The sequence below is a fragment of the Halichoerus grypus genome, chromosome 14 (assembly GCF_964656455.1).
Source record: "Halichoerus grypus chromosome 14, mHalGry1.hap1.1, whole genome shotgun sequence".
Lineage (NCBI taxonomy): Eukaryota > Metazoa > Chordata > Mammalia > Carnivora > Phocidae > Halichoerus > Halichoerus grypus.
This window is the reverse complement of record NC_135725.1, coordinates 92953617-92969093: the sequence shown is the minus strand read 5'-3', so window position 1 is coordinate 92969093 and position 15477 is coordinate 92953617. Positions and strand designations below refer to the sequence as shown.

The window sequence follows — 15477 nt, the reverse complement described above, 5'->3', positions numbered from 1 at the left end:
TCATATCACTCACTCCATGTTGGTTCATAGAGACCTTCGGGTTATTTTTTATAGTTGCATAGGACTGTTTGTGGGTGCACCATCTGTGATTCAAACAGTCTCCTGGGTGTGGGCACCTAGCCGACTTCCAACAGTTTTCAATCACAAACAATGCTTTACTGAGTAACCACTGTGTGTATCTATCGTTTGTATTGTCTCAGGTACTTCCTTAGGATAGATTCCTGTGAGTGGGATTTCTAGAACAAAAGACAAACGGGCATGTAGTTAAGTTTTGTTAGATGTTGCCACATTCCCCTTTATAATGATTGTACCATTTGCAGTCTGACAGGCAGTGCATGGGCATGCTCGTGTAGCCAAAGTGTGGGTGGTGTGGCTAAGCTCTGCAATTTTTGGCAGTATGATAGGCGATAAATGGCATCTCCGCATTGTTTTAATTTGCATTTTTCTTATTGTGAATGAAAATGAACACTGTATCCATTCACCAGGGCTGCCATTACAAAGCACCACAGACTTAAACATCAGAGGTGTGTTCTCTCCCAGCTCTGGAGGCTGGAGTCAGCTCCAGGCGTGGCAGGGCCAGTTCCTCCCAAGGCCTCTCTCCCTGGTGCGTAGATAGCCGTCTTTTCCCCACGTCCCCACATGGTCGCCCCTGTGTGTGTGTGTGTGTGTGTGTGTGTGTGTGTGTGTGTGTGTGTACCTTAATCTCTTCTGATAAGGACCCCAGGTACGTTTAACCTGAACAATCTCATTTTGACTTAATTAACTCTTTAAAGCCTCCATGTCCAAACAGAGTCATATTCTGATGTTCTGGGGTCAGGACTTCAGCATAGAAATTGGTGGGGGGGTGTGGAATGCAATTCATAACAAACATCTTTTCATATGTTTAGGGGTCATTTTAACTTTTTCATGTGAATTATCTGGTTATGTCATTTGCCCATTTTTTCTGATGGGTTTTCAGCCCTTTTTTTCTTTAATTTCTAAGAGTTTCTTATGGAGTATGGCTATTAGCCCTTGCATGTGATATATGTTGGAAATATTTTCTCCAGACTTGTCACTCATCTTTTGAGTTTGTTTATGGCTTTATTTTTGCTATAAAAAAGTTTAAAAATATAGTCAAGTTATTTATCAGTACTTTCTTTTATTACATCTGGATTTTATGCATAGTTAGTGTGGCCTATGGGTTTGTAGTGGCTTGATTTGCCTGGGCTGCATGACATTGCCCAGAATTCCCAGAAGACAAAAGCCTTACAGGGCCTGTGAAATGAGCTCCTACAGTGATGTGAGGTCAACCTCCTGCCACAAACCCCTTATTTGTGAATATATATGCCTCCTAATGGTCCCGCCTTCAGGAGTGAAATCTGATACAATTAGAAAGCATTTCCCTACATCCACATCATAGAGAAACTCACCAATGATTTCTTTTATTACTCATATGGTTCCATTTCCATGTTTAGCATTTAGATCTCTGATCCATTTGATGTTTATTCTCATGCATGAGGTGAATATGCTTCATTTTAATCTTCTTCTAAATGGATATCTAGTTGTCCTGATTTATTTACAAAAATCTATTTTTTCCCAGAATTTAAGATGTCTCCTTTGTAGTACAACCTGTTCATTTTGGCTCATGAGAGCCTACTGTATATACTTTCCCCCAAATCTGCAATCTGTAAGATTATTTTGGGTTACACAGATGTCTTTTTTTTTAATGTTTTATTTATTTATTCATGAGAGTCAGAGAGAGAAAGACAGATGCAGAGGCAGAGGGAGAAGCAGGCTCCCTTCTGAGCAGGGAGCCCGATGCGGGACTCGATCCCAGGACCCTGGGATCATGACCTGAGCCGAAGGCAGACGCTTAACCATCTGAGCCACCCAGGCGCCCTACACAGATGTCTTTTATCTGTATGACTTTTTATGGTTTCCAGCTGTATTATGAGAATTACGAAAATACAATATAATTTCAAATGTGGCTCTCATCTTGTTAAGCAAGGTGATCATAGCTGTTTTCACAATCTATGTGGTCCTGATATGTGTGTCTACCCCCAATATTCATGTTGACGTCCTAGCCCCCAATATGATGGCATTGGGAAATGGGCCTTTGGAAGGTGACTAGGTCATGAGGGTGGAGCCACTTGAATGGAATCAGTGCCCTTATGAAAGAGACCCCACAGAACTCCCCTACCCCTTCCACCATGAGGACACTGTGAGAGGTCTGTGACCCACAAGAGGTCCTCCTTGACCCTGCTAGCACCCTGACTGGAACTTTTAGCCTCCAGAACTGAGAAATAAATGTCTGTTGTTTATAAGCCCCCAGTGTGTGGTTTTTTGTGATATCAGCCCAAGTGGACTAGGAGAGCCTGTCATGTAATTCCAATGCGGGGAGCATTTTTGGGTCTGCTTCTATTATCTCTTTCTTCTGCTGTGTTTCTCTTCTTTCATCTTAGTCTCCTCAAATGTTGTGTCAAATGATGAACAGGATTAATTTGAAGAGTAGGGTGATATTTTTGTCCTTGTATTTCATCTTCTGCCAGGCATTGGGGAAGCTGGTAATCATGGGACATCCTAATCCGTGTTCAAGGCCTGAGACTCCCCAGGCCCTGGGGTAGCGCAAAGTTTAGCTGCACATTTGTACAAGGGCTGGTTTACTTTTGTTCACCAGTAAACCCATCCCCCAAGCAGGGGCTGGAGTGGTGGCCTAGCAGAGGTCCCTCCTTAGAAAGGCCTGGCAAGACAAATGGCTTCATCTTTCCTCCACCCTCCAAATCTTCCTTGTTTTTGTGTTGATAGAACCCCTGGAAGCCAGCCAGCAAAGGGGTCTGGAAATGTAGTCTGAACATTCCACCACTCCCTCCAACCTCCCAGTGAAGGATCTTCCTAGCCACCTCCCCTTGGATTTTAGGGGCTCAGACAGATCCTACCACGCCCTCTGTCCTCTGCTCCCAGGTAGGGGCTCAGATGATCCAGGGGTGAGAAGCCCGGCCCATACAGAGCTCCCATGGGATGTTGGGGGATGTGCAGCTCCTGGGGCGTCTGGCCAGGGTCATGGAGTGCAGAGGTGGGAGGCAGCAAGGCCAAGGTGGGCCAGAGAGTGGACAAGTTCAGATGGGTGGAGTGGAGGGCCAGAAGGAACAGGACATTCCAGGCTGGGTGCTGACTGTGGGTGGGGGCAGGAGGCCAAGACCAACAGAGCAGAATAATGGGTAAGCCAGGAGGGGGCAGGAGCTTTTTAAAAATTTTTGGTTTCTATTTTTTTTATTTTTAATGACTGAAACAAAAGATCCAACCTTCAGCTTCTGGAAGAACTGTTTGTGCCTCGCCTCGGACTTGGCCTTGGCCTACTGCCAGCCAGGGTTAAGGACCAGGGTTTCTGGCTTTCCCAGACTGAGCAAGGCTCAAGAGTGTTGAATCCCCAGGGAGGAGTGGAGGTGGTGTGACTGGGATTAGGATGCTCATTCTGGAAGCTTCCAGTGGAAGGAAGCATACAGAAGCAGGGATTGGCATGGCAGTGTTGACAAAGAACGCTTTGCGTGTGCTTGGCACACATTCCCCAGGGGCCCACTCCCCATTCTCTAGCACATCTGGGCAGAGCACAGAGGCTACCACTGAATAATAATGCCACCCGCCCTTGGGTAATTTCCCCACCTTGCAAAAAGAGAGGCCAGGATGGTGTCCTGGTGGTTAGTGGCCGCCCACAGTGACCCATTCAGAGACATATAAATGGGTTTTCAGGGGCTGGAGGTACTGCACACCCCTGGCCCCGAGGCATGTGTGCTGGTGTGTGGATCTCTGGGAGGATGCGGGCTGTCCTGCGGGCTGTCCTGCTGGCTCTGGTCTCAGTGCCTAGGACCCAGGCGGTGTGGCTGGGGAGGCTGGACCCTAAGCAGGTAACAGCCCTCCTGTTGGTCCTAGGGGCCCAGGCCCCTCCTGTGGGGCCACACAGCGTCTGGGTTACCCTCCCCGAGCCAACCCAGACCGGCACTGGCCATGGGGGGATGGGCTAGCCTGAGGAAGGGGTCCTGGGCTCCCAGATAGAGAGAGGACGCCTCCAAGGGCTGGAGGGACTGGCCCCCCTCACCTGCTCCTCCTCCACCAGCTTCTGGGGTCCTGGTATGTTCTTGCCGTGGCCTCAGGTGAGAAGGGCTTTGCGCTGGAGAAGGCCACGAAGAACATCGAGGGCGTCATGGTGACCCTTACTCCAGAAAACAACCTGAAAATGCTGTCCTCCAGGCACAGGTGAGTGAGGTGTGTGCCCTGCGTCTGGGTGGGACTCACACCGGGGTGGGCAAAGCCCTCTCGAGCTACTGCTTGTGCCCTGCGTCTGGGTGGGACTCACGCCGGGGTGGGAGAGGCCTCTCGAGCTACTGCTTGAAGTGGGTCATGCCCTGTGCTGAAGAGCCACAGGTTCTTGGGGGACCCCAGGTACCCTCCCTCCCATTCCTGCATCTGCCTGCAGGAGATGTGGGGCCCGGGTGTACCTGGGCCAGGCCTGGCCTTGGGACAAGCAAGGGCAGAGGAGGTCTGGGGTAGGATGGCAGCTCCACGGTGTTGGGTGAGCTTGGTCCCACGGGCCATGGTGTTGGCCCCAAAGCCACGTGGCTGGGTCGTCCCAGTGAAGCTGGTGGAATCAGACATCCAGATACAGAAGCTGGGCCTCTGGAGGCCATAGGAGCCACGGAGGCCATAGGAGCCACGGGGATGCCACAGGGCTCAGACCCTATTTTTGGCATCTGCTCATCGGAGTGATTGGTCAGCAGCCTCTCCTGGTGCCAGTGTCAAGGTGCATCTCCGTCCGGGGACCTGGGCCAGACCCTGATTTGGAAAGGTGGATTGTGCTGAGGCCCGCCTGAAGACACGCATTCAGATCAGGGCTTAGAGGAGAGGCAAGTGGGCCTCTCACGTTTTGTTGTGTAATTAAATTTCATTTGTTGGCCTTTGGACAGGAAATACATTAGCATGGCTCAAAAATCAGGGTCCCCCAGGGTGTACCGTGGGGGTCCTTCCCCTCCTGCCTCAGCCAGCCCATCTCCTCCCTGCGGGTAACCCGTGTTTGGGATGCGTGGGCAGGCACACTTCAGCACGCGTGTGTCATTTGCCCAGGCACGCTGGGGGTTGTTTCCTATCAGTCCACAGAGGCTCTGCTCTCTTTTAAAACATTTTGAAGTTTGTTTTCTTTTGTCTTTATGACATTTTTAAAAGTTGTAGGAAGATAAACACAGTGCAGAGATTTACTGTCTTCACTACTTTTAAGCGCACAGCTCAGGGGCGTCAAGCACATTCACACTGTCGTGCAGCCGTCCCCCTCCGTCTGTCCTCACTGAACAGGGACCCCTCCCCTCCCCCGCCCCTATTTCTGTGGGTCCGACTCCTCTGGGGCCTCCTGGGAGTGGATCCTTCAGGATTGGTTCCTCTGCGCCGGGCTGATCTCACTCGGCACCATGTCCTCCACGTTCATCCGCGTTGTAGCATGTGTCCGGATTTCCTTCCTTTTTAAGGCTAAATTATGTTCCATGGTGTGGACAGGCCACATGGTTGCTTCCACCGTTTGGTTTTGTCAATGGCGCTGTCATGAACATGGGTGTGCAAGTCTCCCTTCGGTTCTCCTGGGTGTGCGCCCTGCAGGGGGATCGCTGGGCCATACGGTGATTCCCTTTCACGTTTACCGGGGCGCTCTGCTCTTTTTGATCGCGGTGTGACACTCCACAGGCCTTCTGCCGGGCTCTGCTGCTCGACAGACGTGCTCTCCAATCTTCGGCGACTGGAAACACCCTCTGGGGCGTGGGCCCTGGTGCCTTCGCCTCTAAGGGGTCCCCTGAAGGATCAGTCCCTGGGAGCTGCCTGGCTCCGTGTCACACGTGGCCGGTCCCCTGAACCAGTGCCCGCGCTCGGCATTCCTGTGCTCTCGGTTCTCCATCATCTGATGGGCAGCAGATGGCCCCCTTCAGCTTCTACGCGCCCCTTCTAACGACCGGAGCTTCGCGGCGTACGTGCTTCCTGCCCAACGCGCTGCCTGGGCACATCTTTGGCATGTTTTTCTCTGAGGTGTGTTTTTCCTGGTTTGTAAAAACCCTTAAGGATTAGGGATATTAGGCGCTTGTCTGTGACAGAAACCAGTTGCAAATATATTTCCCAGTTTGTCATTTTTCTTATAACATTGAGGAGGACTTTTTTTTTTTTTTTAACATACATGAAAGATTTCTTTCCATTTTTGTGGAGATGCACACCAGCTTTCTCTTTGTGGGGCTCCGGGCTTTTGTGACACCGTCAGTTAGGAAATGGCTTCCAACTCCCTGGTGCTTCTGGCATCTTTGCTGCATTTGGGATTTGACCCTGGGAAAAAAGGAGAAACAACTTGGTTTTTTCTAGATTACTACCCAATTTCTAATGTCATTTATTGAATTGCCCCTCTGTCCTCCACGGACTCAGGCTGACTTTGTCACGTGCTAAATTCCCATGTTCCCATTTTGCTTTATTTTTGGGCTTTTTTTTTTTTTTTTAGCATTTATTTATTTATTCTCAATAGAGTGAGAGAGCATGAGCGGGAGGGGCAGAGGGGGGACGAGAATCTCAAGCAGAGTCTGCGCTGAGCGCGGAGCCCGACTCAGTCTCATGACCACGAGATCACAACCTGAGCCGAAACAAAGAGTTGGACGCTTGATGGAGGGAGCCACCCAGGTGCCCCTGTTTCTGGACTTTCCATTCATTCCTTTGATCAGTCTTCTGATTTTCCAAACCCCGTTGTTTCACCTGTTGCAGCTTTGTGCCCCACTGCCTCAGTTTACTGGATGGCTCTTGCTTGTTGTTCTCCCTTCTGGAATTTCCCAGCCATGAGCTCATCTTAGTGAGCAAAGACCACTGCATTTCTGTTGTTTGTTCACTGTATGGACTGACTGCTTAGGGGACGTCGGCCCCTTTGGATGTTGAGTGCCTTTACCCAAAATTGCAGACGACCCTGTGTTTGTCAGAGGCTCCTTTTGTGCCCGTCATGTGGCTTCCAGCACGGGAGGCCTCTTGGGAGGCGGAAGGAAGCCAGTTGCACTCTGCAGGGCTCTCGCGCCTGCTCATCCCCAGGCCAGGCTGGACCCGCTGGAGAGCAAGGCTTCCGGGCCACGGGGGCCGTCCGCGGCAGCCGGGACCCCCAGTGTGGCATGCTGGTGGCTGGCCAGTGTAGCTGGTAGGACGCTTGTCTCTTCTGGGCCTGAGTCCGGACCCCGAGCTGAGGACGGACGGTCTCTCTTCCAGGCTGGAGAGGTGTGACGTGAACGTGGTGGAGCTGCTGAGACAGAGCTCTGGATGGGTGTTTGAGAACCCCTGTAAGGCGACGGCCTCCGCGGTCTCATGCGGGGCGCGGGGCGGTGGGGGATGGGCTGGCTCTCCGGGCCCTCCCCAGTGGGTTCGGCCACCGGCAGCCTGGGCTGGCGTCCCCTGCCGCCTGGCCAGTGCCGTGGGAAGGGGAGCGGGCCCATCCCCGAGACTTCCACTAGGAAGTGAAAGGACTCATTTTGTCAGAGGTTTGAAGACAGAGGGCTCACACTGGCATGCCCCGCGGGGACCCCGGGCCTCCCTCTGGGGTGGTGCCCCCGAGGGGACATGATCGGTGGAGTGTTCCCCCCGGCATGAGCTGGGACAGGCACTCGCCGGCCATCCGTCCCTGAGGCCCTCTGTGTGCTGGCTCTGGGGACCAGGGGACAATGCTTGGGAGCGCTCAGCTTCCCGGGGGGGCCTCTCGTGAGGTCTGATGCTCCCCCCGGGGGGGGCACGTATTTCCTAGCCTTGGGCGTGCTGGACTACCGGGTGCTGGGCACCAACTTCAGGGACTACGCCATTGTGTTCACCCAGCTGGAGTTCAAGGACGAGGCGTTCAACACCGTGGAGCTGTATAGTACGTGGTGGGGACCACGGGCCAGCCCCACAAACTCCCTGCGGGGCAGCCGCGCTGGGCATCCTCCTGCTGACTGTGCTGAGCCCCGTGCCCCCAGGGTCCCAGAGCGCCATCCCTGCCCTTCGGTTCCCTGCAGGAGGGGCGGCTGGGGCACGGGGCACACGTGGTGAGGGCTCCCCTCCTGCCCTGCAGGCCGGACGGAGCTGGCCAGCCAGGAGGCCCTGCGCCTCTTTGCTAGGTGGAGCAAGGGCCTGGGCTTCCTGTCTCAGCAACAGGCCACACTGCAGCCAGACCGTGAGTGTCACCCGATGCCCACGGGCCCCTGGCTGACTTCTGCTGGTCTCGGGGTCCCTCCGGGCCTCAGGGAGTCAGGCAGGGCGGGGGTGGGGAGCTCTACACGGAGTCACCTGCTCCTGCCCAAAGCCAGGCCTGCAGGGCCGGCCCCGTCTCAGGCGAGGCCATGGGCAGAGCGGGGTGGCCGCGGTGTGTCCTGGGTGCCCACCCTCACAACTCCTCTTTCCCCCCTAGTCACCTGTGCGCACAAGGCTTTCTAGGTAAGCTGCCTTCCCGAGCATCACCCCAGATCCTACACCCCAGAGCTCTGTCCCGTGAAGGGCCGGGGCCGGGGACGGGGCAGACACCCCTCGCAGTGAGTCTGGGGTCCCCCAATGCTCTTCTTGGTTTTCAGTGAATGTGTCGACCTCCGGGGGGACTGTGCCCGCCGAGTCCTGTGAGGCTGGCCAGGCGCTGGCCTCCTTGCTCAGCCGCCTGGGAGCTTGGTGTGGGGCGGGCTGCTCTCAGGACTCACCCTGCAGTTCCAAATAAAGCGATCCCACAAAGCCCTGCAGTTGGCTCTCACCTGTGTGCCGAGGGCGGACGGCAATGTCAGACGGGGTGCTGCCCTCTTGGGGCTCCCGTCGGTGCAGGGAGAGGAGGTGGGTGTGGGGCTCACGGAGGGCTGGGCCATAGAGCACAGAACCAGCTCTGGGTGGGGGACACGTGGACGCGGGTCTTGGCTCTGGAGTGGGGGCTGGGCTGGGGGCAGCTGCTCCCCAAGCAGAGGTCACCACAGTCCCTGGGCTGGCGGGAGGGCACACACACACATCCAGCAGCCCTGTCCGTCAGCACCTGCTCGGGACAGAGAGCCCTGGGGTCATGCTGGTGCCGTCTTCACTGTGGTCCTGCTTCTCACGGGCAAGTATCCCTATGAAGGGACTCACAGGGACGCCTCCCGGCTGCTTGCCTCTCTTCCGGGGGGGCTAGGATGGGAGGCCCAGGGGTCTCACAGGGGAACACGATGGCCTTCAAATTCAGGCAGCACCTGCCAGGCCGAGCCCCTGGGCCGTCTGTCTGTGCCCCACAGCCCCTCTCCCTCCCCATTGGCCCACCCCAGGCTGGCTCAAGGCTCCGGGTTGGCTGGACGTCCACGGCAGGGTCAGGTGGGTGGGGAGATTTAAACTCAGTGCCCTGGCGGCCGAGGAAGGAGGGTGACAATGGGACCAGGGAGGCTGATGTGCGTGCTGGTCTTGGCGCTTATGCTGGCTACGGGGTCCCGGCCACAGGAACAGCCGCCCAGGGAGTCCCACAGCCTCAACTGGAACAAGGTGAGCCGCACACCTGTGGTCCCCAAGCCAGACAGCCCGGCCGACCGGGGCCAGGGACGCAGTGTGTGGCGGCTGGAAGATCACTCCCTGAAAATCTCCAAAGGCCATTCTGGAACAGGGCGCAGTGCCTCGAGGGCGGAAGGAGTTTCAGGCCCTGGCGTCTCCCTGAGGAGCTGGTGGCCACACAGGAGGGGCGAGGGCCGAGGGCCCCAGGCAGGTGCATCCTCAGGGCACCGGAGATGCTAGGTGGGCAGAGGCCGAATGAGCAGAGCGTGTCCCGGAACAACGAGATGGCTGGCAGGTGGAAGGTTCTAGCGGGGGTGGCCGTGGGCACTGACTGCCTGGGAATGTGGGTTTGTGGCAGGAAGTCAGAGGGATGGGGCTGAGTGCCGAGCTGGAAGGAAGGGGGAGGCCTTGCACAGGAAGGGAATTCCAGCACACGGTACCCACGGCCCAGCCCTCGGGGCCCTAGCCCGCCTGGCACCTGCCCACCAAGGCCCGGAGGGGCAGCCGGGGCCCTGCGCAGGGGCTGCGCCGGCCTGTTGGTGCTGGACCCGGGCCGGGCCTCAGGCCAGTTGTCAGTGTCCGGTGGGTTCCTGGGGGCCCGGCTGGGAGCCTGGCACGGGCAGCTTCGCCAACACGCTCTCCACAGTTTTCAGGGTTCTGGTACATTCTGGCTGTCGCCTCTGAGGGCCAGAGATTCTTGCCAGGCAGAGACAGGAGGAAGCTGGGGGCATCCATGGTGGAGGTCCACAAAGTGGGCCAGCTGAAGGTGGTCCTTGCCTTCAGCCGGTGAGTGGACCGGGGTGGGGGCCCAGCACACTCTTCACGGAGCCCTGACCACAAACAGCCCAGGCATCTCTCCGTCAAGAGGGGAAAGGGATCCGGGGGCGGGGGGAGCCAGACCCACGATCATCTGCAAATCTAACAGACCATCTCTGCGGCCCCGAACCCCGTCCTGCCCCTAAAATTCAAGGCCTGATTTTGGGAGAGGCCACCACGTACACGGGAGCGCTCGGCAGAGAGTGGGTGTTCCGAGTGTTTCCTTAAGCTGTGGGACTGGCCCTGCTCCAAACTGGAAAATTCCAGAAAACTAGAGCCAACAAAGGGCTCCCGCCTTGCCCCCCCAGGTCACAGGGGTGCCAGTCACACACGTTAATTCTGCGGAAAGATAGGAAAAAGGCGATGTTCAGGAATACGTGTGCGTATGAAGGCCCAGAGCCTGGAGAGAAAGACCTGGGGGTGGGCGTGTCCCCGGCTTCACGGCCACAGACCTGGGAGATGCCGTTCCTCTGTCCCAGGGCTGGGTGGGTGGGATGGACAGCGGCCCACGGGGCGGGCAGGCAGGCCACAGTGCCAGAGCCCACAAGCCTGCAAGGGCTGCAGCCTAGGCCTGGAAGGTGGTGGCTGTGTGGGAGGGACTCCTGGCCCTTTCCAGATGCCCCTGCTGTGCAGGCCTGATCCGGCGGCCCCACGCTTCTCTTCCGGTCCAGTGAAGGGGGTAGAGGGCTTCCACGTGCTGTCCACCGACTACAGCTACGGCGTGGTCTACGTGCGCCTGGGCCGGGCCGGCCGGACCTCCAAGACCCTGCTGCTCTTCAGTGAGTCCGGCGGCAACATCTGGGGAGAGGGCATGTGGGGTGCAGGTCGGGGGGGGCGGAGGGATGACAAGCTCAGAGGGGAAGGTATGGAGGCCCCTGCCTCAGCTCGGGCTCCAGGACAGAGCGCCACAGACCGCACGGGCGCCCACAACGGACATTGATTCTCACGGCTCAGCGCGCCGACCTGGCTGGTTCCGGGGAGGCCCCCCTTCCTGGATTGCAGATGGCCGCCTTCTCACTATGTCAAGTGTCGGGGCGAGGGCTCTGGTGTCTTCCTTTCTTATACGGGCACTGATCCCATTGTGAGCACCCAGCTAACCCCACACACCTCCCAAGGCCCAGTACCTCACACCATGCCTTTGGGGCTTTGATGGATGAATTTGGGAGGACACGAACACGCGGTCCGTTCCTGTCATGGCCCTTGCACTGCAGACTGGCAGGAAGTGGGAAGTCGGAGGACAGGGCCGGGGCACACACAGCAAACGGGTGGCCAGGTGGGCAGGCGGAGCGTGGTGCCCGGACGGAGGGACCAGGTGGGCAGGTCTCTGATGTGGCTGCCACGGGGCTGAGTGGGGGAGGCCAGTGCACAGGCAGAGCCCAGAGGGCAAGAGGCCAGGAGTGGGACTGACCGTCTGCATGGAGGCAGGGGACCCCCCGGGCTGAGGGCAGGATCGGGGGAGCAGGGGAGGTGGTGAAGGGAGGACGGGCAGGGAGCTTCTGTCCAGGGAGGGGGTGGGGAAAGGGGGCACAAACCCACTTCTGGGCACCGAGGCCTGTGGGACACCCATCGGAGAGGTCGGAGGGGTCCTGTGGAGTCTCAGTGGAGGAGGGCGCGGCCAGGAGTGCAGCGGGAGGGGCATCAGGCTCCGGCCGAGGGGTCCTGTGAGCAGAGAGGGCTCCCCAAGTAGCCCTGTGTGGTGCCCGCCTCTGGGCCGCACCGGGGACACCCACCTACCTCGGAGCACAGAGGGGACAGAAGGACACTCCCCATCACCTGCCCGCTGCCGCCTCCCCTGGCAGCACCCTGGCTTCTCTGTCCTGCCAGCTCGGAGGGCGCTGCGCTGGCCGCGGGCTCGGGTACGGCCCCAGACGGCCAGAGCTGGGGGCTCTGACCTTGTGATTCTGCTTCCAACTGCAGGCAGGCAGAACACGTCCAGCTTCCCGAGCATGAAAAAATTCGTAGACATATGTGAGATTTTGGAGCTCGCGAATGGTGTGACTGTTCTCCCGAAAGACGGTAACAGACGGCCACGCGCCCTTCTGTGCAGGCCCACAGCACGCCCGGCCCCATCCGGCCCCTAGAGCTCAGTGCCTCTCTCTCCCGCAGCCTCGTGTGCCCACACCATCCTGCCCTGAGAGCCAGCGTCCACCCACCCGTCCCCTCGGGGCTCCACCCGCGGTCCCCCTTGACCCGGGGAACATTGCTCAAGACTGCAGGTCCTCACATCCAACGGCCTATTGAGACGTGTTTGATGACCCCAGGCCACTGACGGAGTGAAGTCCAGGGCCATGGCTGTAGCCCAAGAGGGATCCTTTATGATCGTGGAGAGATGGGGGTAGGAAGGGGGTAGGAGGGCAGGCGTTGACCAGGCAGGGGGATGCCCGACCGGGCTCGTTCTGCTCATGCCGTCCAGATTACACGGCGGAAAGAGGCTGCCACCCTTCTCTGCTGGGAAATAGACCACGGCTGGTTCAATGTCGTCCTTGCTGTATGCCTTCTCCACAGCGCGTCTGCCGCCAGTCCCCATGGTCCCTGACGTCCTACACTTCCTCAGGAAGTCGTTCACTTATTTGCCCAACATTTCTAAGCACCTGTGACATGCCAGGCACGTGCTAGCTGCCGGGGAGAGGCAAATTGGCAAATGCGGTTTCAGAGATCTGATGCCAGGACAGGCTCACCCCAGCGCAGCCGCCCATGCACACGACCGCAGACTTGGGGAAATGTGTCTGGAGAGAGCGCAAAACAACGGCAGGTCTGACTCACGCCGCGTGGGGCAGGAGGGGTCAGGGAGGGCTTCTCGGAGGAAGGGACATTCGGAAGAGAGCTGAAGCACAGAGGTAGTTAAGGAAGTTGGGTGGGCTTCCGCGGAAGAGGAAACCACTTTTGAAAAACCCCAGAGTGGTGGAAGCGGAGGGAAGTGTGAGGGGAGAGGAGAGGACAGGCCGTGGAGGAAGGTTCAGTCATAGGAGAGGGAGCCCCGGGCAGGCTCGGGGGCTGAGCTTGGAGCCCAGAACCCCCAAACAGAGAGGCCACGTGGGGGGCTGGAGTTCAGAGGACAGAGAGACGTGGGAGCTGGACACGTGGAGTCACCAGGATGTACTTGGTGATGGAATTCGCTGGCGCGGTTAGGGCCACCCAAGGGGAACACAGTAGGATGGCATCAGTCAGCTCCTGCCACGTAAAGACCACCCACAGCATCTCTGCGCTACGAACCGACATGAATTTCCTTAGCTTTCCCGTCTGGGGCAGCGTGGGGTCAGGTGGTGCAGGCCGGCCCTGCGGGGTGGTGGGGGTCTCCGCAGCTTGCACCCGCGTTGGGGGGTGGCTGGCGGTGACTGGTTCGGGCCGGCTCTGCTGCCACTGTCCCCCTCCCACCAAGGGTGGCCACGTCCTGCTTGTCTCACGGCCACGCCGAGGCCACAGCAGGCTGGGAGGAAGGGCTCAGCACAGGACTGCATTTTCGCTTCAGCGGCTAAGTGAAGCATGTCGAGGGGCCAAACGCAAAGTGCAGGAGGGCCTGCGAGATGCACGTTCCCGGCCAAGGGCGCAGGCGCAGGAAGACACGGCCAGCCCGGCCCCCGGACCGTGTGCAGCAGCACTGCGCTCTGCCCCGGGCGTCAGGCCAGGTGTCCTCGCCCTGTGCCCCACCCCAGAGCCCCACATCCCCTCTAGTGGGGGGCAGTAGGATCGAAGCCGGGGTCTTGTGACCACAGAGGCCCCTCGAGACCACACGGCATGAGGCCTAGGTGGATCCCCATGTGCTCAGCATCCGTGGGGGGAGAGAGAGCGAGGCCCCGGAGTGGCCACGCCCACAGCAGCTCAGGGTCGGCCAGAGTCAGCACAGGGACCTCGTTCCTCCAGGACGTGAGCGGCTCCCGGCCCGTTGTTCCCTGGCTCTGCCCGCTGAGACCCCTCTTACTCTCCATGCTTGTGGGGAAGGCGCTGGGGGGCAGGCCTGTCTGCACAGAGCACACCCCGGAGGCCCTTCGGAGCTCTGCTCTTTGAAACACTGTGGGTTTCTGTGTAGGCAAGCCTCATTATTCCAGCTGCCAGAAACCTCACCCACAGTTCCTGAGGCCACAGGCTCTTCCTAGATAATTCCTTATTGGAACGTGGAGGATACCAGATCCCTGAGGGACAGGGTCCCCACACCCTCGATGCCCTCTGCACAGCTTAGGAACTGACTGTGCACACCAAAATTCTTCCAGAGTCCTGACAAAGACACGATCCGAACTCTGCTTGCAAGAACAGACCTTTCATATCTCACAGTTCCTGTACCAGAATCCCGGCTCAGTCAGGGGGAGCCTCTGCCTCCAGGTCCCCCAGGAGGCAGGGGCTGCAGCCTCCACTCAGCCTCGACCGGGGCAGGCTCTGTCTCCAAGACCGCGCACGTGGTATTGGCAGGATTCGGTTCACGATGGGGGCTCAGGACTTTTCTGTCAGCCTGGACCCTCTGCAGGTTCTTTGGACTGGAGTCTCCCAGGGCAGCTCAGACTGTCTGCTCTTGCTTCTCCAAAGCACTGGATCAAAGAGAGACACAGAGACAGAAACACAGAGACACAGAGACAGAGACAGAGAACGGACACAGGAGAGAGGGAATCAGGAGAAGTCACAGACTTTCCTCCATCAGCTTGGAAATGACATCCCAGCATTTTGCCCCATTCTCTTCCTGAGAGCGCGGTCACACAGGCCGTCCACCCTGGAGGGGAGGGGATTCCACAGGGATGTGTGAGCAGGATGCGGGATGCCCGGGAACCACTGTGGGGACTGCCCAGCACATGGGCACAGATGAGGCCCTGGGGCCTGAGCCGAAACCTAATGGGAGCCCCTGGAAGTCTGCGTCACCAGGGGACAAGGTCGAATCCGTTCATTGCAACCTTCCCACAGGGGCTGGGAACAGGCAGGAGGGGGGTGGCTTTGCTCGGACCCCAGAGCAGACCCAGGCCCCTCTGAGCTGTGCTCCATGTCCCGTCCAGCCCCTGGCTCATCCTTGCAATCCCGAGTGTGCACCAGCCTCCTGTGATAGCAGGTACGGAATGTATGTAGGGGTCCTACCCCTGATGGCGTCCCTAGAAGTAGAAGCCAGAACACCCCACTGTGCAGATGGGGAGCCTGGGGAGGCCCTGAGAGGCACAGGGTCTGTCCAGGGTCACGGCCCTGGGAACGTGCAGGAGC

General features: G+C 58.1%; 2 protein-coding genes across 2 annotated transcripts; both read left to right on the top strand.

The window, feature by feature from the left end:
* The first annotated feature begins 3791 nt into the window (after positions 1-3791).
* LCN6 (lipocalin 6) lies at positions 3792-8430 on the top strand. The gene is made up of 6 exons (XM_036073158.2): positions 3792-3881; positions 4091-4230; positions 7237-7307; positions 7766-7876; positions 8069-8170; positions 8405-8430. Exons 1-6 carry the CDS (start codon positions 3792-3794, stop codon positions 8428-8430), a joined length of 540 nt encoding a protein of 179 aa, XP_035929051.2.
* A 939-nt stretch (positions 8431-9369) lies between these two features.
* Positions 9370-12437, top strand: LCN10 (lipocalin 10). Its single transcript, XM_078061309.1, has 6 exons — positions 9370-9480; positions 10133-10272; positions 10611-10681; positions 10974-11081; positions 12220-12318; positions 12409-12437. The coding sequence occupies exons 1-6, from the start codon at positions 9370-9372 to the stop codon at positions 12435-12437; spliced, it is 558 nt and encodes a 185-aa protein (XP_077917435.1).
* The last annotated feature ends 3040 nt before the right edge of the window (positions 12438-15477 follow it).

Coding starts and splice junctions, on each gene's coding strand:
- LCN10 (XM_078061309.1), top strand. CDS start 9,370: ATGGGACCAGGGAGGCTGATGTGCGTGCTGGTCTTGGCGCTTATGCTG. Junction 10,273..10,610: donor GTGGTCCTTGCCTTCAGCCG/GTGAGTGGACCG, acceptor TTGCCCCCCCAG/GTCACAGGGGTGCCAGTCAC. Junction 11,082..12,219: donor CAAGACCCTGCTGCTCTTCA/GTGAGTCCGGCG, acceptor TTCCAACTGCAG/GCAGGCAGAACACGTCCAGC.
- LCN6 (XM_036073158.2), top strand. CDS start 3,792: ATGCGGGCTGTCCTGCGGGCTGTCCTGCTGGCTCTGGTCTCAGTGCCT. Junction 3,882..4,090: donor GGAGGCTGGACCCTAAGCAG/GTAACAGCCCTC, acceptor CTCCTCCACCAG/CTTCTGGGGTCCTGGTATGT. Junction 4,231..7,236: donor ATGCTGTCCTCCAGGCACAG/GTGAGTGAGGTG, acceptor TCTCTCTTCCAG/GCTGGAGAGGTGTGACGTGA.